General features: G+C 40.4%; 1 protein-coding gene across 2 annotated transcripts in view; it reads right to left on the bottom strand.

Moving 5' to 3' along the window:
• The window catches only part of BORCS5 (BLOC-1 related complex subunit 5), a 72,359-nt gene extending 55,102 nt beyond the window's left edge, over window positions 1–17,257 (bottom strand). Inside the window, exons 1-2 of one of the 2 annotated variants that reach the window (XM_079773529.1) lie at window positions 17,211–17,257; window positions 15,196–15,339 (exon numbers count right to left, since the gene is read on the bottom strand). In XM_079773529.1, the coding sequence (XP_079629655.1) occupies window positions 15,196–15,339; window position 17,211 (145 nt within the window). In that variant the 5' untranslated portion in view covers window positions 17,212–17,257. Of the gene's footprint in view, window positions 1–15,195; window positions 15,340–16,821 lie in introns of both variants that reach the window. The other variant, XM_079773528.1, reaches the window with a different exon arrangement.
• Between the last annotated feature and the right edge of the window lie 4,616 nt (window positions 17,258–21,873).

Below are 21,873 nucleotides of genomic sequence, written 5' to 3'. Positions count from 1 at the left end.
AAAGTAGGGATAAAACAGCCAAAATAAAGAGGCCCTAGAACCACAGCTTCTTGCCAGAATTTTTGCAAGTCGGAGGAGAATGGCTTAGTTGTCTAATCAAAAGGAGTTATGCTCATATCTGGGAACATTTTTTTCATTTCCATCTAGCACTTTTAATGTGTGGGGTTGCCTTGATATTGTTTCAATCTTTTTTAGGATATTGGCAGGAAATGGAAAGAACAGCAGAAAGATAAAGCCCATCTGGCCACAGTGTTAATGTTAACTTTTTTTCTGGTCCTTGGACCAGATTTCCAAATGACTTACCTTTTCTTATATGTGCTCCTTATGAGTCTGGTTTCCTTCCCATAATTATTCATGTATTGTCCTATTTTTCTTATTGCATTACTATGGAACATTCCCTGATACGGTGGTTTTAATAATGTGCTTATCTACCACTGCTCAATGACCACATCCAAAGAAAACAGTGAATGTCATAATGAAATTTACTTCTTTATTTACAGATATATTTATTTTGCTTTTGGATATTAACTATCCCTGGCTAGCAGTTCCTCTTAGTTGATTTCATGCAGTCTAAATTAGCCACAGCCATGACATTGCTACCCTATTTAGGTTTGGAGCAGGTCTTAAAATAGAACTTTTACTCTCCTTTCAAAGGTTGTTCTTGTTGTTAATCCTCACCTGAGGATAGTTTTTTTCATTAATTTTTAGAGAGAGTGGAAATGAGGAAGGGAAGGAGAGAGAGAGAGGGAGGGAGGGAGAGACAGAGAGAGAGATAGACAGAGAGAAACATCGATATAAGAGAGATACATTGATTGGTTGCCTCCTGCATGTGCCCTGATTGGGGCCAGGGATTAAATCTGCAACCCAGGTATGTGCCCTTTACTGGGAATCAAACCTGCAACCCTTCAGTGCATGAGCTAATGCTCTAACCACTGAGCCCACTGGCCAGGGCAATGGTATGATTTTTATCACAGCTACCATATGTTTGGGGAAATGTGGTCCACAATGTGGTTTCAATCTCAGAAAAAAACGCCTCAATGTTTTAAATAAGTATGGTAAAAATAATAAATACACACAGTGGTAATATATATAGGATACCATAATAAATACTGCATTAATGATATATATATATATATATATATATATATATATATATATATATATATATAAAATAAAGCATGGTGCTAATAAAAATATAACTAAAAGAGTGTCAATGAATTTTACAACATTGAACCCTACCTCTCACTAATTACATATAAGATGGCCATCTCATTGTCCCAAAAAATACTAAATAGAAATTAGAAATTAAAAAATATTCTTAACACATGGCAAGAGTTCTATATCTATTGACTGTAACATGGCATGAGTTCTCCTCTGGCTCTTTGATCTGGGTTCTGTGCTGTTAAACATTTTTCAATGACCTCATCAGAGGTCACTCATAGTATATTATTCACAGGGCTTCACACAAAAAATCAACAAGCTAAAAATACAGGCTACATCTGACACTGAGTTACGGATGATTGCAAAGTCTTCACTGAAGATCCAAAAGCCTATCTGGAGAAATATAGAATGAAGGAGGTGTGGTTTAACAGCAGCACACGTGAAAGCGACTTTAGGGTTTTAGATTATTCAATTTTGGCAGCCACGACTGCATGTGGCTGCCAAAAATGCTACTCCAAACGTGGGCTGTATTAGAAGAAATGCAGCATGCAGAGCCAGCCAGTAGATCCAGCTCACACCTGGAATGTTTTGTTCAGTGCTAGGGGTCATGCTCTAAAAGGGCCAAAATGGAGTACGTTTAGGTTTGAGATCAGAAGGCTGAGTGACACAAATTCATGTTATACAAGGGACTGAAACTGTTAGCTTAGAGAGGAGACAGTTCGACAGTTTTTAGTGAGTACATGTTCTTTTCATGATCAGAATAAAAGACATTTCCAATTTGGGGGAAAAAACATTTAAATAATGCCCAATTCTGGAGAGGATATTATGAATCTGATATGTTCAGGCACTGCTGGTTTATTAAACCTTTTAGAAAAAAATTTTTCCATGCATTGTTACAGCCACAAAATAGTTGGTATAGTGGCTTTATAGACAAACTATGGTAGATTCATAAGATGGACTATTGACTGGCAATAAAAAAGAACAAACTCCTAATAAAAGTACATGGGTAAACCTCAAAAATGCATTATTCTAAGTGAAAGAAGCCAGACTTAAAAAGCTATATTACCATATGATTCCATTTAAGTAACATTCTGGAAAAGGCAATACTCTAAGGACAGAAAACAGATAAATGGTAGTCAGGTTCAGGTGAGGGAAGAAATTGACTATAAAGGGACATGGGAAGAGTTTTGGGGAATGATGGAACTATTTCATATCTTGATTGTTAGAATGGTTAAGCAACTGTACAGATACATCAACAATCACAGAACTGTATATTAAAAAGGATAGATTTTACTTTATTTAAATTATATGTTAATTTTAAAAAAGGGGAGGAGAAAATCTTTAAGGCAGCCAGAGAAAAAAGATACACACAGAGCAACAAAGACAAGAATTATCATTTTTTAAAATAAATCATCACCCAAGAGTATGTTTCTATTGATTCCAGAGAGAGAGAGGAAAGTAGAGGGAGAGAGAAACATTAATGTGAGAAACATTGATCAGTTGCTTCCTGTATGCACCCCACCAGGGATCAAACCCACAACCTGGGCATGTGCCCTGACCAGAAATTGATGACTTGGGTGTATGGGGCAACACTCCAACCAACTGAACCACGCTGGCCAGGGCTAAAAATTAAGTAGAAATAAAGACTTTTCCAGAGCAACAAAAACTGAAAGAATTCATTACCAACAGATCCATACTATAAGAAATGTCAAAGGAAGTTCTTCAGGCAAAGGAAATATGAAATCAAATAGAAACTTGGATCTATATTTAAAAATGAAGATCTCAAAAAATGGCTGAAATGAAGGTAAATATGAAATATCTCTTCTATTTTTAATAGCTCTAAATAATTGATTGTCTAAAGGAGGGGTCAACAAAGTATGGCTCACGGGCCAAATTTCACCCACTTCCTGTTTTTGTAAGTAAAGTTATATTGGAACACAGTAACACCCATTCTTTTATGTATTGTCTATGGCTGCTTTCTTGCTACAATGACAAAACTGAGCAGCTGAGACAAAGACCAGATGGCCTACAATGCCCAAAATACTATCAGGCCCTTTACAGAAAAAAGTTTGCTGCCCCTGGTCTACAGCAAAAATAGCAATGTATTGTGGGTTTATAGCATATGTAAAAGAAAAATATATAACAACAATAGCACAAAATATGATGAGGAAATTGGAGTATAAATACCTTCCTGTGATAAAAACTCTACACTATATGTGAAATGGTGATTAATCAAAGATGTGTACTATAAACTCTAGGGCAACCACACAAAACTTTTTATGATTTAAATAATAAGACAACAGTGGAGATAAAAATTGGCTCATAAAAGGAGTTGATAAGTGCTAAAGTAGACACACACACAAAAAAAAGAGGGGGAAAGGAATAAAGAACACATGGAACATATGGAAAACAGCAAGTTGGAAGAGTTTAATCCAACCACATTGAAATTACATTGAATATAAGAAAGCTAAAGATATTGTTTAAAAGATAGAGAATTCAACATGAATAAAAAAGCGAGACAACTATAGGGTACGGTAAAAGTAGGTTTATAGTTGTTTGCATGGAAAACAATACAATCTATACTAAAAGCCTAAGCCACCGGTCAACCGGTCGACCAGTAGCTATGATGCGCATTGACCACCAGGGGTCAGACACTCAAAGCAGGAGCTGCCCCCTGGTGGTCAGTTTGCTCCCACAGCAAGACACAGCTCGAGCCTCTCCCACGGACACTCCCCCTGCGCACCCCTCCCCCATCCAGACCGGGATCCGGATGGGCATCAGGACTGGGTGCGAGCCCACTACCGCTTCTCCCTAGTACAGGTGGGCAGAGACCTCAGCGGAGCGGCAGCAAGCCTACCGAGAGGCCCGGGCTTGGGCTCCTCCCCAGCCGCCTCCCCTTCGCACACTAGTACATTCCTATGGGGATGTAGGACTGACAGTTTTGGCCGATCACCGTAGGCCAGGCGGAGGGACCCCACTGTGCACCGGGCCTCTAGTAATCCTACCTAATAAAATGGTAATATGTAAATTACCATCACTCCGCTACGCCCATGATTGGGCCAGAGGGAGGCACAGGGGGCGGGACTCGGGGTGGCTGGGGTAGCCGATTGGGCCAGCGGGACGCTGAGCTTGCGTCACCAGCGGCAGCGCAAGCTCAGCGTCTGCGCCATGACTGTGCTGCGGCACAGAAGGGGCCTCTGGGGCAGCGAGCTCATGTCCCGCTGCAGACCATCAAAAGCGGGGGAGCTGGGTGCCTGTCTGCTCCGGCGAAGCGGAGGCTTCTGAAAGGGCTGGTGCACCAGCGGACAGGCACCCAGCTCCCCCGTGATCGAAAGCGAAAGCGTGTAGGGGACCCTACACGTGCATGATTCAATCATGCACTGGGCCTCTAGTTAATAAATAATAATACAAGAATAAACTCTGTTTCACATACTCACAAATGTAAACCTACTTTTTCACCACCCTGTATATGCTGGCTACAAGAAACTCACTTTAAATATAAACACAGAGCTAGATTAAAAGCAAATGGATGGGACAGGTATGACTTCTTGCTACAACCAAGTGAGACAATAAACAAACCCTTGCTGCAAAAAGCAACTATAAAACTGAACAAAATTAAAAAAAAAAATGAACAAAATTCATACAAACAACCAATCTGAGGCTTGAAAAATCAACTGAAGGCATACAATACTGTGAGAAGCATTTATGCCTAAAAACGCATGAACTTGAGTAAGAACAGTAAATCTATGGCATTCTCACCTGGGGCCTCTCCTGTCCCTCCTGCCTCAGTTGAAGCAGACGTCGTGCCAGACGGGGACAGGATATGAGAAGGAGAAGCTTTCTTTGGTGCAGTAGGAAGAGGTTCACTTAATTTGGAGCAGTGCATAACACCCACGTCCCGTGGTGGTGTCAGTGAAATTGATTCTCTCAGAGATGGGCAAGTGGGAAGTGCCAAATGCTCTATTAGCACAAAGCTGTGGACATGTTTGGGGCAATTTTATTCCTGGTGGAGGCTGCGTGCTTTTAGAGCAAAATCCGAGAAGGTCTCATCAGTCACACTCTCCTGGCTGACACTGAAGCTGTGTGCATGCCAAGAGACAAGGTGAAAGGGCCCAGTGGAAAGTAAAAGACAGAGGCTTGAAAACACCCTGAACTTTGAATGTGTGACTTACCCATAACAGACCCATTGACAGATGAGAGAAACCTTACTGTTCAAGGTGGTTCAGTATAACCTCTATTCAATCACTGGCTGACTAGTATGTCATGTAGATATAGGGGCACCCCCTGGGAAAGCAGACTAAAAATAAAAACCAGTTTAAAAAAGTGAGCAGAGACATCAATGGTCACAAATCACAGCAAAAAGAGATTTCACAGTTTTAGTAAGCATGTTACCAAACGAAGAAACAATGAACAAACAAAAATAGTAACAACAGTATGCGTTAATTAGATTGAGGTGATTATCTCCCAATGCATATTTATACCAAATCATCAAATTGCACACCTTACCTACCATGTATATACAATTTTTAATTGACAAATATTCCCCAATTAAAGAAAATAAAATAACAAAAATCTTGGGAAGAAAATTATTGTTACACTGAATACACAAACAGAGATACTCCATGACAAGATAGAAATCCTGAAGTTGAAAAGTACAATAACTGAAATGAAAAATTCACCAGAGCAATTCAACCGCAGTTTGAGATGGCAAGAGAAAGATTCAGTGATCCTAAAAATAGAAATTATCCAATCTTAATAACAGAGAAAGAAGATTGAAGAAAAATAAACAGAGCTTCAGAAATTTGTGCAACACCAAGCATTACAACACATACACAATGGAAATCCCAGGAGAGAAAAGAGAAGCTTACCAATTTTCATGAAAAACATTAATCCACACATTCAAGAAGCTCAATAAACACCAAAGATAGTAAATATTTGAGTAAATATAAAATATATATTTGTGTTTTTACTAATTTCTTCTCTTAACATCTTTGAAAGATGTAAACATTTAAAAAATATATATTTATAGTAAGTATAAATATACTTATATTTTAATATAGTTTATATATTTATATCCTATATAATAAAGAGGGAATATACTAATTGCCCATCATGCCCTCACAAAGATGGCAGCACCCACAGCCAATAAGGAAGGAATATGCTAATTGACTGCCACGCCCTTAAAGATGGCGGTGCCCAAAGCCACAAGATGGTGGTGCCCAGTCCCCTTAGCCCCCCAGCCGCCCAGGGATGGCCCAAGGTGCAGGCAAGAGTGCAGAGATAGCCTGAAAATAGTTTTCTCTTCAAAAACTTAAGGTCACTGAAAGTTTCCTTGGCAATAATTTTTCCTTTTCTATCCTGATAAACACTAAAATAACTAATTATAGATTACTAATGTGTTACAGAACATTTATATTTTTCAACTAGGTTGTGCTTGAAGCTGTGACCTGGTTTTATGAGAAACCCAGATGCTACAGAGTAAACTGAATTAGCCAAAGTCTTTTGCAAATATTGCCTCAGGTTGTAGCAATTGTAACCAGTTTAATAATTGTTTTAGTCTAGTGACATCTAGTGGCAAAAGTGGTAAAAATATCACTACTGTAAATTAAACTACATTAAAGGGAGGCCATTTTATGGGGGGGGGGGGAGACAAAATATGAACAAACTATATTTATTAGCATTAAAGAATGTTTCAGTCTCTCTTTGGCCTATATCAGTGGTCGGCAAACTCATTAGTCAACAGAGCCAAATATCAACAGTATAACAATTGAAATTTCTTTTGAGAGCCAAATTTTTTAAACTTAAACTATATAGGTAAGTACACTGTTATTAACTTAATTAGGGTACATGGTATTTTGTGGAAGAGCCACACTCAAGGGGCCAAAGAGCCACACGTGGCTCGCGAGCCGCAGTTTGCCAACCACTGGCCTATATAACTGTTAACTCCTCTCAGTAGGATTTATCATTTGTTTTCTTATCTTGTAGCTGGTACATATTAATCTTGCTATAACATAAGATTTACTGAAACAAAAGATACTAATATTTTAATTGTAAGTTAGAGAAAGTTCTCAGTTAGAAAGACTGAATAAAGAACAAAGCTATCCCCAATGGTGATTATGCCTGCTCCAACAATCTTGCAATTCAAAACTGCATTGTTGTTTACATAATTTGCTTACATCCCAATATATAAAAAGCTAGGGGCCGTCATGACCTAAATGACCAGACAGGTGGCTGAACAGCAGGGGGTCCGCAGCGGGGGCGGGGCTGCGGCAGATGCCTGCGCCGGGGATCTGGTTCAAGCCCCGGATTGTGAGTTGCATTTGGTGGGAATAGGGTGGAGGACTTGAGCAGAGGACAAAGCCCTGGCCAGAGCCCTGGCCAGTTGGTAAGGTCTGGATAAGGCAACCGCCTCTCTGTGCGCCTGTGCTGGGGGTCTGGTTCAAGTCCCAGATTGTGAGAGGGTGAGTGAGAATGACAGAGGCTAAGGGACCTGCAGAGGGTTAGTGGGGGTGGAGTCGATCTTGGATGATCAGGGAGGTGAGGCTGAGCAGAGGGCAGAGCTCTGGCCAGAGCCCTGGCCAGGAGGCCTGTGGTCTGGGTAAGCCAGCCATAGGAGGGATTAGTCCTGGGAACTTTGGCATTGTAGAAAGAATAGGGTGGAGGACGGCTTGGCTGGGACTTGCCCAGAGGTGGAAGATCAGGCAGGAGGAGGCTCTGCCAATAACAGTGGCGGCGATCTGAGTTCCGGTCCTGATGCTGCTCCCCAGAGAACATTGGAGCTGGAAGGCACCTTCACAGCCACTGAATTCCCATTCCCTTTACAGGTAAGAAATCAAGGCCAGGGAGGCCTGGTTCAAGTGCAGGGGGTCCGCGGCGGGGGCAGGGCCGCCGCCGCGGAGGACACCTCTCCGTGCATCTGCGCCTGGGGTCTGGTTCAAGTCCCGGATTGTGAGAGGGTGAGTGAGAATGACATAGGCTAAGGGACCAGCAAGGGGTTAGTGGGGGTTAGTTGTAGAAAGAATAACTTCAGCCATCGAAGATCAAACTGTACACCCCAAATGCTTTTTCTTGGATGGTCCAGGTGGTAGTGGAAAAACATACCTTTATAAAGTTTTAATACATTATATTAGAGGTTGTGGTGGTACTGTTTTACCCACAGCGTCTACAGGAATTGCTGCAAATTTACTTCTCGGTGGAAGAAACTTTCATTCCCAATATAAATGACCAATTCCATTAAATGAAACTTTCAATTTCTAGACTCGATATAAAGAGTGAAGTTGCTAAAACCATTAAAAAAGCCAAACTTCTCATTATTGATGAATGCACCATGGCATCCAGTCATGCTATAAATGCCATAGACAGATTACTAAGAGAAATTATGAATTTGAATGTTGCATTTGGTGGGAAAGTTCTCCTTCTTGGAGGGGATTTTAGACAATGTCTCAGTATTGTACCACATGCTATGCGATCAGCCACAGTACAAACGAGTTTAAAGTACTGAAATGTTTGGGGATATTTCAGAAAGTTGTCTCTTAAAAGAAATATGAGATCAGAGGATTCTGCTTATAGTGAATGGTTAGTAAAACTTGGAGATGGCAAACTTGATAGCAGTTTTCATTAAGGAATGGATATTATTTAAATCCCCTGTGAAATGATTTGTAACGGATCTATTATTGAAGCTACCTTTGGAAATAATATATCTATAGATAATATTAAAAATATATCTAAACGTGTGATTCTTTGTCCAAAAAATGAGCACGTTCAAAAATTAAATGAAGAAATTTTGGATATACACTAGTATAATAATAAATCTTTAGAAACTTTCATTAATGATTTTAATCAGCTCTTATGAGGCAAATAATTATATATCAAAACTCATTCTTTACAATGTCACTTTGCATTTCATTAGCTTTCTGTGAAACTGAATTTTGATAGAAACATTTTTTAATTTCAATTTTATTTTTTCCATCACCATTTATCCACTCTATCAACTCTCCTCACCCCTCTTCCTTTACCCCTGCAATCACCACACTGTTGTCCATGTACATGAGTTCTCTTTCTTATTTTTTCTTTTTTGCTCAATCCCTCTACCTCTCCCCAACACCTCCCCACCTCCCAAAGCTATCTGCCTGCTCTCTATCTATGAGTCTGTCTCTATTTTGCTTGGCAGTTCATTAAATTCCACATGAGTGAAATCATATGGTGCTTGTCTTTCTCTGACTGGCTTATTTCACTTAGCATAATGTTATCCAGGTCCATCCATGCTGTTGCAAAGGGTAAAATTTTCCTCCTTTTTATGGCAGAGTAGCATTCCATTGTATAAATGTAACAGTTTTTTTATCCACTCATTATGAAAACCCGTGACTTCTAAAAAATTCTTCCTCAAAAATGAATTCTCAATGAATCCAAAATTTAACATACAGGCATCAATATGAATCAGTTTTAATACTGGAGTTTACCCAAAAATAATAAAAACCCAGTAACATATTGAAAATACTCTTTTGATAACCACTTTTTAAAATATCTAAAATCATTTAGTTAAATGATCTAACAGTTCTGTGATCTCAAGTAAGAGATTCATGTTCTAGTTCAATGTTTTCCAAAGTGTGATCCATAGACCCACTTCAGAATCACCTAGAATGCTAGTTTAATATACAGTTACCTTAAACCTGAACCTACTGAATCAGACTCTCTCTCTCTGAGTTGGGATCTATAACCAGAATTTTTAAAAAGTTTCCTCAGATGGTTTCTTATGCATGATAAAGTTTTGAAATTAATTACTATCAAGATCACGAATATAGCCCAGCAGGTGTGGCTCAGTGGTTGACCGTCAACCCATGAACCAGGAAGTCACGGTTCAATTCCCGGTCAGGACACATGCCCGAGTTGCAGGCGCAGTTCCTGGTGGGGGGCATGAGGGAGGCATGATTCTCTCATATTTTTTAAAAAGACAACAAATATAAGTTCTTCTAAGTTGTTCTGCCTCTCTCAGAATAAGCTGTTCCGCCCTTTAAGTTCTCCAAAGGGTTACTTAAAGGGTTATACTTTATTTACAGGCATTATCGTGTTGAAATACAATTTATCTGTTAACAAGATATCTAGTTTCTTTCACTAGACTGTGAGCTCCTCATGAGAAGGAATAATGGTTTTTGTGTTTGTATCTCTAAGCCTAACAATATCTAACAAACAGCAAGCATTCAATGAATCTGGTTAAATGAATACATGAAACATCATGGTTCTAAAAAGAGCACGTGACTTTGACTTGTGTCCAGTTCCAAATACTATACAATTAGCATCAAATTAATCTGTTCAATAGCCAGTTAAAATTTGGGGGTAGGGGAATGGAATTTTTTAAAAATGTTAGGAATACCTTTAAAATTCAGATTTCCTAAACATTTCAGTCTCAAATGCTAGTGTGTTTAAAAACAGAATTTTTATATGTGGTTTTGGAAAAGTAGAAAAACTGGAGATGACTAACAGAATTTTATATTATTCAGCCTTAGAATGTTTCTAGGTTGTCACTTAGCAGAAACTACTGACAAAACAGACCATAAAAGGAAATATATACATGTATCTTTATTGTCATATTCCAGGAGTAACCAGCTAGCTCCTTCAGGAAATGTTATTGCTTACAAAGAGGAAAACATAAGCACAATAAGCAGAGAAATGAAAACCTTTTTTAAAGGTGGGGAAGGGACATCTAAAGCTGAAAAATACAATTGTCTGAAATTAAAAATACATTGGATGGGATTAAGAGCAGTGAAGACATAACAGAAATAAAGACCATTGTGCCTGGAAACATAGCAGTAGAAATTATCCAAAGTAAGGACAGAATGAAAAAGTTTTCTTTTTAATTGAAAGGTGAGTCATCTGTGAGAAAATACCAAGTGATCTAACAGAAATTGAAGTCCCACAAAAAAAAGGCATGAGGACAAAAAAATATTGGAAGAAATAATGGCAAAACTATTTAATAAAAACTATACATTTATTGATCAAAGAACATAGACCACTTAGTGGGAAGTCATCATTTTCAGTATGGATAGGTAAATATAGAAATAAAGGTAATCAGGAATAAGTGATCAATTTTTCTAATATGGTGTTTTTGGGGAAAATATACTCTTAGGATCAATCTGGGCCTAGAGTCACCTTTAAGCCATTCAAAGAAGATCGTGCTCTGATTAAGATCCATTCTCTCGACACCCCATGTTCCAATACAGAGATAAAAATCTGACTGCTGAAAAACACAGGTGTCTTATAAATGCAAAGACTTTCTACCTTCATACTATTTGTCTGGCTAATAGCCAAGGAGGTGAAAAAGATGTAAAGAAATTGGTCACTGAAAATCTAGCTCCCTCGTGATCTCCTTATCGCCCTTTTCCATCGAGTCATTCTAACCCAGCTTCAACCTCAAGCACTAATTCTCAACGTTCCATGTGATTTGAGAGCCTTCACTGCTGTTCCATGAGATCTTGCTCCCCCAAGAAAAGCCTCAAGCTCTTTTCAATTGCCAAAATCTACTTCACATATACCATGGTCTTCACAACCAAACACAAAATTCCCAACAAAGCTGTTTGGTGTCACTGAAGCATCCACACTGTATGTTTGACCTTCCTTGTTGGTAACAAGGACAGTCTCTTCCTTAGTCAGCAAGACAATCATATGCTGTATCCAGGGTCAACAACAAAAATGATAGGTCAATTGCAAAGAATGTGCCTGTGAATGCGTATGTGTATGCATGCATATATTCATCACCATGAGTAAATAGAATAATTATTTAACATATGTATATATAAAACATCAATATTGCATTTAGCTTGTGAATATTTCATTTCTATGAAATGACATAAAATAATGGGAATCATTAAAAAATATGAGTGGCTAAATTTTAAGAAATCTATAGAGCTTGTTTAATCTTTAGGAATCTAACTACTTTGCATCAAATCTACATTTTGACTGTGTTCTGTCATTACCATTTATTGCTACTTTCTAATTTTTTTATTTTAATTTTCTACTAAATGTTTTACATTTCAAAATAAATTGGTAAAGTCAGACACTGCTATGACAAACAGAAATTCTTTTGACTTAAAAAAAAAAAAAGAGGAACACATATTTGGCATCTGTATGGAACATACATTATATTCTGGTGTAATTATCCAAAAGGGTTAAAGACCAAAGAAAGAATCTGCTTGCTTATTAAAAATGCAAACATTACCTCAGTCATACAAATAGCCCCAAACTCGCCTGGCCGCTGCCTCTGCAGATCACCCACCAGCATCAGCATTACATCATATGACATTATGGAACAATAGTGAACTCTGTGTAATACTTGAATATATTGTTTTGGAAGAATAAACTGTCATTAACTTGAATAAAAGCTTTCTGAAATCAAACCTGGGGGGTAGAGCCCTCCCTGTGTGGCCCTTTTACTACTTTGAGAAATAGCCTCATCCTGAAAGCAGGAAAGAGGGAAAAAGAGATTAGAGTATAAAGGCAACAGTGCTGAGTGGCCCCTGCAGCCGCCCAGCAGACAGCTGGCAGGGCTTTAAATTACCAGACAGAACAATGTCAAAGCAGGAGGCACCTCAACACATGCTGCACCTAAAAGTCCAAACAACCTCACCCCCATCCCTCTATTTCCTAGTACAGCCCAGTGATTTGAACAATGGGCTTTGCTAGAATTGGGAACTGAGTCTTTTCCTATGTACACAATTTTTACACACTTGATGTCCCGATGCCATTGCAAGATGGGCTATCACTTGTAGCCATGTGACTTTTAGGCACTGAATTTAAGCTTTGAGCACCAACGTTTTAATCTACGAAAGGAAATGAATAACAGCTATTATGCAGAGGCATGAGGGTGAGGGAATTAGCTACTATTGTATTTATACTTACTATTTCCACCCAATTGTCCCCCCTTTGCCTACCTTTTCCACTGACCAGGATGTTCCTACTTACTTCACAAGTGAAACATGAGCATCAACTTCAATGCCGTTGTCACATGTTGCCATTTCTACTTTCATGCCACTCTTACCAAGTGACTTCTCTACCTTCCAAATCCTAGATCACCTCTCAACTGCAACCTGCTACTCCTCTTTCCTGAAACTGTCCTCAGTATTCTCAATAGACAAGGTTCACAGAGGCAAAAAAACAAAGCTAGAGCAACACAGCTAGCTAGTTGGTGGCTGAGTCCCATTTAAAACCTCGTTCATCAGTGCAACCAAGATCAGCTGCACTGCATTGACTACACCTTATTAACTGTTCACTTTCAGATCCCCAGAGATTATTTTAAATCTGAAGTCAGCTTCCCTTAGTACCAAGCCTTTTCCTAGGCTTCACTTACTAGTCAATTTATTATCATAAATTATGAGTTATTTCAAATATTTAAAAAAAAGAAACATTAATCTCAGGAAATTATTAAGTATATCTCAAAGTTCTGGGGGAATTATTGTTGTTTGTTTTTAGTATTTCCCTAAAGTGGGACAAAAATTTGTCACATAAGGCCTCATCCAGGGACTAAAAGAGTTTATAGAGAAAGGTCGCAGTTAACAGCCATGAACATTCTGACTGTGAGAAGTACTTCATGCATTTCCAGAGGGACAGAGTAGAAAGGTTTCCTTAAACCAGCCGTCGCCAACCTTTCAGACCTCATGGACCACCAGAGGTCCGCGGACCACCAGTTGGCGATCGCTGGGAGAATACCAGTTCCCACTCTAAGTTTCTAAAGATAAAGGTTATATCTTTTAATATTATTGTACAAGGATATGTGGAGATGAAAATTTCATTAATGTTGGCTTCTTTGGAGAATCACATCATTCCTCAAAATTATGAAAACTAGTAAGAGGATGTAATGTGTCATTTTATGTAAGAGCCAGAAGAGTTTACCAAAGTCTAACTCTAAGGACTGTGGGGAACAGACTGAAAGCCTGTACTGCCACATTAGTAAAGCAGATGAAGTGCTAGGAAGAATGAGTTGATATATGGATCATCTATGAAGCACCATTTGTTTTTATATTTTTGTTTTTTAAGTATAGTGTGGGATAGTGTAACTAGTATAGAATTTGACATCAGTGATGAAGGTTCAAGTTCAATCTACCAGCAGCTATCGGATCTGGCACAAATCACTTAAACATATTTAATGATATAAGAATTAAAGGAATGATATGTGTATGGCAGGGGCTTTTAAAATATGTAAATGTAAGATGATTTCTGTTACTGTACATTGTACCAGGTTAATAAACCAGTACCTCATGTTCATTTATACGTCCTAATATTTTAGGGGAGAGGGAGACAGAAAGAGAGATTCTTCTAGTAGAAACCCCACTCCATTAACAGGAAATCATTACCAGTACTTAACGGAGATATGAAAATAACAAGATAAATTAATATATTTACTAATTTAAAATTAACAAAAATATGAAATTATTAAATAAACAATAAAACTCATATTAAAAGGTAACTACCTCAATATACACTAATCAAGAAGGCTAATGGTTTGTATACAATCTCCCTCCTCAATATATACACTCTCCTCTCATGTAATTAATTCTGGCAACCATTAATTCATGGTTGCCAGAATTAATTAAAAGTGTATCAGTGGTCATGGAGATTTCCTCTATGGATCTGAACTAGCCAACCCATAGTCCAGACCATTCATGGAAATATAACAGGTAAGGGCTAAACTCCAACATCATTCATTCATTCATTTATTTATTCAGACCCTACTTTATACCAGGCTCTATTCCAAGAGCTGAGGATTTAACACTTGGAAACAATGCCATCACACATTCTAGTAGAAAAATAGAGACCGTAACCAAACAAACAATGCAGTAGGACAATGATGATTAAGTGCTACAGAGAAAAACAGGCAGGGAAAAGGGCTGTAATTCTAAATAGGGCAGTCAAGGAAGGCTTCACAGAGAAGATGCCATTTAAGGAAAGACCTAAAGGAGAGGAATAAGGCACACAGATATGAGAGTAGTGGGGCTATGCAAACCTTTCCAGCAAGTCCAGATAAGTCAAAATGCAAGCCCTTACCTTTCAAAAGAGGTTGGAAGGTTGGAATCTCTTGCAACTTGATGACATCAGGATCATTGCTGACGTTCCGTGAGGCCTGGGAGCCCTGAGCTACAACCACAATATCATCCATCTTGGCTCTGTGCTTAGCTGGAGAAGGAGTCACTGAAAATAAAGTTACACCGCTCAGGAGTTGCATGTTCATTAGCCACCTCTGTCTCACCAAAGCTGTTTCACTGTAGTTATTAAAAATAATATTTTTATACCAAAAAAATGCTAACTGAATTTTTCCTGCGGTGGGGGTTCAAAGGGAAATGAATCATGGAGGAACTCCATTTTCTATCATAGTTTTAAATAACTCAAACATTACAATATATATATATATATATATATATATATGAAATTGTTTTTGTAATTTAAAATATTTTATTATTTGGCACACAAAAGAATGAGCAAATTATGTTTTTAATTTTTATTTCTTTGATCTTCTTGATGTCTGTCCCTATTTTACCAATGAGGAAATAAGGGTACAAAGTTTGGCTGTGACTTGCCCAAAGTCAACAGCGGTAGAAAAAGAGTTAGGAAAGGAATTGGAGGTCTACAAGTTGTTGGTACACATGACCCATCCCTGCGGCACTGCGGTTGCAGAGCTGTCTGGCCACCCATCACAGCAAACCAAGTACAGATCCTAATTAGGGGGGGATGGGGACAAACCCTGACACCCAACCCTAGATAATGGGTGTATTCCTGAGGCACCAGCCCCCTCACCCTTAAAGTTACAGGGATTAGTCCAAGAAGGTAAAAAAAATAATAATAATAATCAGTAAGTCCCTTCTAGGCTGAGGCAAAATTCAGACACTTGGAGGACTGCTTAGAGAGGCAGGTCAATATCAGGTCTCTATGCAATCTACTCGGAGGGAAGTGATTCAAACTATCAAGGACTCACTAGTCCAAGACATCTTCCTCTCCTCAAATATGTTCCTGGCTGGGGCCAGAATACACCTTTTACACTCTACAAGGCAGATTTGCAAGCTCATCCATCGGTCAGGTTCTCAAAGGTCGATCCAAGGATGCCACAGAACTGCCCTGCCACCTAGAGGCTGGAGTCTCGTATGGCATGGCGTTCACTCTTCCAGAATCTCTCTCTCTCTCTCTCTTTTTTTTTTTTTTCTCTTTAAGAAATACCTCTTAATCTCTTGGTAATTTACCTAACGCACCCAAGAGTTAAAAGATTATACACCTGTCACACATCCCTCCTGAAAAGGAACCTCTGGGACCCGTTTTGAAGAAGGAACCTGTTCTTAGCAGTCCTGTCTACGATCCATCCACTGGGAGAACCAAATCTCACTGTGTCAGTCCTAAAGCCAGTAATTAACTAGGTCATCTTTTACATAGGCTGTGGCTCGGAGACACAGCTGTTTCGAAAATAAATAATGGGTATGGGCGCTCACGCTGGCTTAGCTGCTGTCCCAGGCACTCCATCAGGGGACTCAAGGCTAGGACAGATGGTGACTTAAAAAAAAAAGCATGGTGAGGGCTTTCGGGGCGTTCGTGTCCGCCGGTCCCAGACCCCCACTAGGCTGGGAGGCAGCGCCCTCCGCAGGCCGACACGGCTGCGTGGAGGAAGGTGGAAGTTAGGGCACCGACCTGAGGAGTTCAGATCGTTGGGTCGGCTCTCGGCCTCCGAGCTCTGCTCACTGCCCATGGTGCGGGCAGCAGCCGGCAGCGAACAGCGGAGGGGCGGTCGCCGCTCCGGCTGCGGGGCGACGGGCAAGGACGGGAGCGGGATGGGGATGCTACATCCAGTCGGGGCGCCGCAGCGGGGCGCTGTGTGCGGCTGGAGAGCCCAGCCCACGTAGAGGGGCGCGGGCGGTGGGGAGTGGGGAGCCCCTATTTGGGGAACGGACGCGCAGAGAGCAGCACGCGGCCGCACGCAGCTCGCCCGCCTCCTCTGGAGGAACGCCAAGGAGGGAGAGGCGGGGAACGGCGGGCTTCAGCGGCGCCTGCCACCTGCGGGCGGCGCCGCTGCCACTCACTCGCTCACGCGCCGCAGGCTCGCTCCTTCCGGGACGCGGATGGGCGGTGCCGGCGGCGCGCGGCCGTCAGTTCCGGGTTAGAGGGCCGCCGCCTCCCGCCCCAGGACAGGGCGGGACGATTCGCGTAGGAAACTAGGGTGACGCCCCCTTAAAGGGCCCGACCCTCTGAAAACCAGACCCGCCCCAAAAGGATATTGTACTGACCCCGTCACCTTTAAGCATCATTCACACATTAGACACTTTATCCCTCTCGTTAGAACGTTATAAAATAGATGTGTGTGTGTTTTTAAACTTTATTTCCCAGATAAGGAGAGGTGGACTCAGGGTCTGAGTCCACAATTGTCTGGGTGGAAAGCTCCTGTTGCAGCTCTGAAAGCTGGGCGTATGGCAGTCAGTGGACGACCATCCCCAAAATGGTGAGAGAAGGAGCTGGGAATGAGACAAAATGGAATGTGTGCATCTTCAAAGGAAAGTGGATGCCGCTCCAGTCTAGGCACTTTCTAGGAGACCTTGACAATTATCGGCAAGCTGCCATTCTGAAACAAGCAAAGGCGAGGAAGGAGTACAGGTAATGCAGAATGGAAACTGCAGTTTGGGCAGGTCAAGGACTTAGACCTAGCAATGCAATACCATCAGAGGTGGGACGTTCTGGGATTCTCAGAACTTTGCAATTGATTTCTATTGTTTGCTTCATGAAATTTCAAGCAAATGCCCTGAGATGTTATATATCTATAATAATAAAAGCATAATATGCTAATTAGACCAGACGTCCTTCTGTCCTTCTGCACGAAGCCATGCCTGCAAGGGAAGCCCAGGTCCCAGGTGCCTGCTGGGGGCAGGAGGGAAGCCCGAGCTGGGGGGGGGAGGGGGGGGGGCGGGGCGCAAGGCCTACTTCTTGCACGAATTTCGTGCGTCGAGCCTCTAGTGTAAATATAATCTCAGAAAGAGTGCCAAATTCACTAAATGATTAAGTTCCTTCTATTCTATATCTCAGGCATTTCCCCTATTTTATCTTATTTAATTTTCACAACAACTCTGAGGCCCATAAACAGGAAACTTCCTTATGGTCACTAAGCAGAATTAGTATTTAATATTAGTCTGATTTCACACCTCAGGCTCTTTCCTCTACTCAGCATTACAGCACCGGGGGTGGAGTGGGGGTGGGGGAGTAAGTGCAAACGAATACAAGTTCGATGTACTGTGAGGATAGAACTAAAAACTGCCTGAGAGATCAAAATAAACTCCTTCTTAGAGGTGGTGTGTAGGTTTTATTCCTTCTCATTTATTTTTCCTCTTTGCTCTTCTGATTGGGTAATTTCAACTGATTGGGTAATTTCTAGCTCACTGATCTTTTTTCCCTGCTTAGTCAAGTCTGCTGTTGAAGCCCTCTGTTGAATTCTTCAGTTCAGTTTTTTAATTATTTCTTATGCTTTTTATCTCTTTGTTGAACTTTTCATGTTGTTCTTGTATTGTTTTACTGATGTCATTAAATTATTTTTCTGGGTTCTCTTGTAGCTCTCTGAACATCTTTGGAACATTTATTTTTGAATTCTTTGTCAGGCAATTCCTGGATCTCCATTTTTGGGGGGACCAGTTACTGGAATTTTACTGTATTCTTTGGTGAGACATATTTCCCTGATTCTTCATGATCCCTGTAGACTTGTGTAGGTGTCTGCACCTACACGCTTTATGGACTGACTTCAGTAAGGGAAAAATTTCGCCTGCAGGTGGAGGCATGTTGGAACATGCTGTGTCCCCAGTGATATAAGGCACAAATGCAGGGGCTTATGGTAGCTAATAAGTGATAAAACCAGGAGTCAAGCATTCTAAAACTCATTATATCTCTAATCCACTCCAGGCTAGCTCCTCCTCCCATGTCTTTATATTGCCTGGCGACCCGTCCATCCAGTCTCCAAGCCAGAAATCTGCTTACCCTCATCCCCACATCAACCAATCACAAGTCTAGAGAGCCTCTTGCCTTAATTTCTTTTCTATCTCTATGCCCTGTTCAGAGTCTCCTCATTTCTTGGAAAACAGAATGACTCTGGCATCACCTCCTTCAATCCATCCTACATGTGGCTGGCAGAGAGAATTTTCTAGAATATTAATTAGGTCTCTGACCTGTCATTGCTGTACTAAAAACCTTCAATAACTCAGCATGTCTTTAGGATAAAGTTTAAAATTTAGCATATGGGATGAAATTTCCTGAATAGTCATGCTATTTTGTCTGTCTGGAATAGTTAGCTTTCATCTCTCTATCTAGCTAACTGAACGTCATCCTTGAAGATTTAACTTGTTGAAAATTTATATCCACACCAAGCCAGCACACAGATACTTATAGCAGCTTTATTCATAATTACCCAAACTTGGAAGCAAACAAAATGTCCTTCAGTAGGTGAATGGATAAACAAACTATGGTACATCCAGAAAATAGACTATTATCCAGTGATAAATAGAAGTGAGCTATCAAACCATGAAAAGATATGAAGGAACCTTAACTGCATATTATTAAGTGAAAGAAGCCAATCTGAAAAGGCTAAATACTGTGATTCCAACCATATGACATTATGGAAAAGGCAAAACTATGGAGACAATAAAATGATTAGTGATTGCCAGGGTCTGGGGTAAGGAGGGAAGGGATGAATAGGCTGAGACAGAAGACTCCTAGAGCAGTGAAATCTGTATGGTACTGTAATGGTGGATACATATCATTACACATTTGTCCAAACCCATAGAATGCACAACACTGAGTGAACATAAAGTAAAATATGGACTTGGCATTTGTCTAAGTGTAACAAATGTACCTCTCTGGTGTTGCTAACAGGGAAGGCTATGCTTGTGTGAGGGCAGAGGTTATATGGCAAATCTCCCTTCAATTTTGCTGTGAACCTAAAGCTGTTCTAAAAACATTGTCTTTAAAAACAAAAACTGGTTGAACTTACGCACCTTCTATCAGAAGTCCGTATTAGATGCCCCTCTTCTGGGCTTCCTCAGTTAGGATCTCCCATCATGACATTTATTCTTTACACAACAATTGATTCACCTGTCTCACCCCCCTGAATATAAGCATCTTGAAGGTAGATTCTGTGTCTTACTGGTCTTTAATTTCTCCTGCAGGTGTTTAGTACATGTTTTCTGGATAAAACACTTAAAAATAAATACACCTCCACAGAAATGGGACTCCTAAGTCTCAGGAGAAGAGGATCAGTAATCTCCTCAGGCAATGAGGAGACAATGACTATAATTTTGAATTTAAACACCTAGTTCATTTTAATAGAAAAGTTCCTCAATCGTTATTTTCATAATTAATTATTATTTTAATTATGTTCACTGTCATAACTGAAAAAAAATGGTATATCACTTCAGTGATAACAGGTTCACTATATCAAAACATTGAATCTGAAGTCTCTAAGTGAGGGAAAGGTCACCTAGTGCCTAGTATGGACTAATCCTTACAGGCAGATTCAAGGAATGTGACCTATCTATACACCCTGGACCCCCAAGTATATCATCTGCAGAGATAAAATATACTATCCATCAGTCTATTGTGGCATCAGGAAAGTCACTCCAATGGGAAGTCACGGTGGAATTTCCTTGTCTTTGATAACTCTTTAAAGTTTTTGCAGTATTATTGTAATTCAGGAGTAGGTCATCTAAGAGTTAGTTTCACACAATGGACCATTATTCATGGGCAGTCTTGTTCAACATATGCTTCCTACAGAGATTGGTTAAAACTAGGATATAGCTGTTGGCTTTATCAGGGCCAGAATAATAATCTACAACTGCAGAGTGCTTTAGGTTTGAAAGCTCTTTCACACCTACCAAGGTGGAGATATTGTCCAAGTTCAGACCTCTTGGCAAGTTGTCAGTGGTTTCGTAAGGTTGCATTTGTTTGCATGTATATGGGTGTGTGGGGTGGAGTGAGCATTGATGAAAAACACACTTCTCCAACCTATGCCCTAGTTCTTTCCCATTCATCCAATCTACAAATACACTTTAGTTCACTGGTTACTGAGTGCCTATTAAGTACCAGTCACCATGCTAAATGTTAGGGATATCATTTTAACAACTCTAACAGACACCATTTTATTTTTAATCATTATCCATACCTATAAACAATAAATCCTGCAGAATCCCAAATGTCTTCCCTGAGGCTTGACTTGCACATAATATTTACTTCATAAATGGACAACTCTCAGGATAAGCTACATAGAAAAAAAATGCAAGTGGAACTCTTATCAAGAGAAGGGTGTTTAATTTTATCATTTACCATAATGTCCATCTTGAATCTTTAAACTTTTTCCTTTTAACTCTGAGGACCCTCTGTGCCTCCAGTTATCAAAATAGGTTCTCATGTCTATGCCCGGGATAGAATGCACTGTAGATTCTTGGACGTGGAGAAACTGCGCTCAGTGGTTGCCTGTGGGGACGGGAACTAGGGGGGGTGAGAAGCAGACTTTTCACTGTATATACATTTTGGTAGTTTGACTTTGATCCTGTGTATATGCGCATTCTCTGGCCCAGGGAAGCCAGCAGGTGCAGCTGCAGACCCTCGGGCAACCACGAGGTTCGCGCTCGCGCCCACGCCCCCTCACCGTGTCCTTGACCGCGGGTGCGCGCGTGGGTGAGTGGGGCGGGGGCGCGTGGGACGAGGGCCCTTTCC

The sequence above is a fragment of the Cnephaeus nilssonii genome (genome assembly GCF_951640355.1).
Source record: "Cnephaeus nilssonii genome assembly, chromosome: 6".
Classification (NCBI taxonomy): domain Eukaryota; kingdom Metazoa; phylum Chordata; class Mammalia; order Chiroptera; family Vespertilionidae; genus Cnephaeus; species Cnephaeus nilssonii.
The sequence above is the reverse complement of the archived record's forward strand: the minus strand, read 5'-3'. Positions and strand labels throughout refer to the sequence as shown.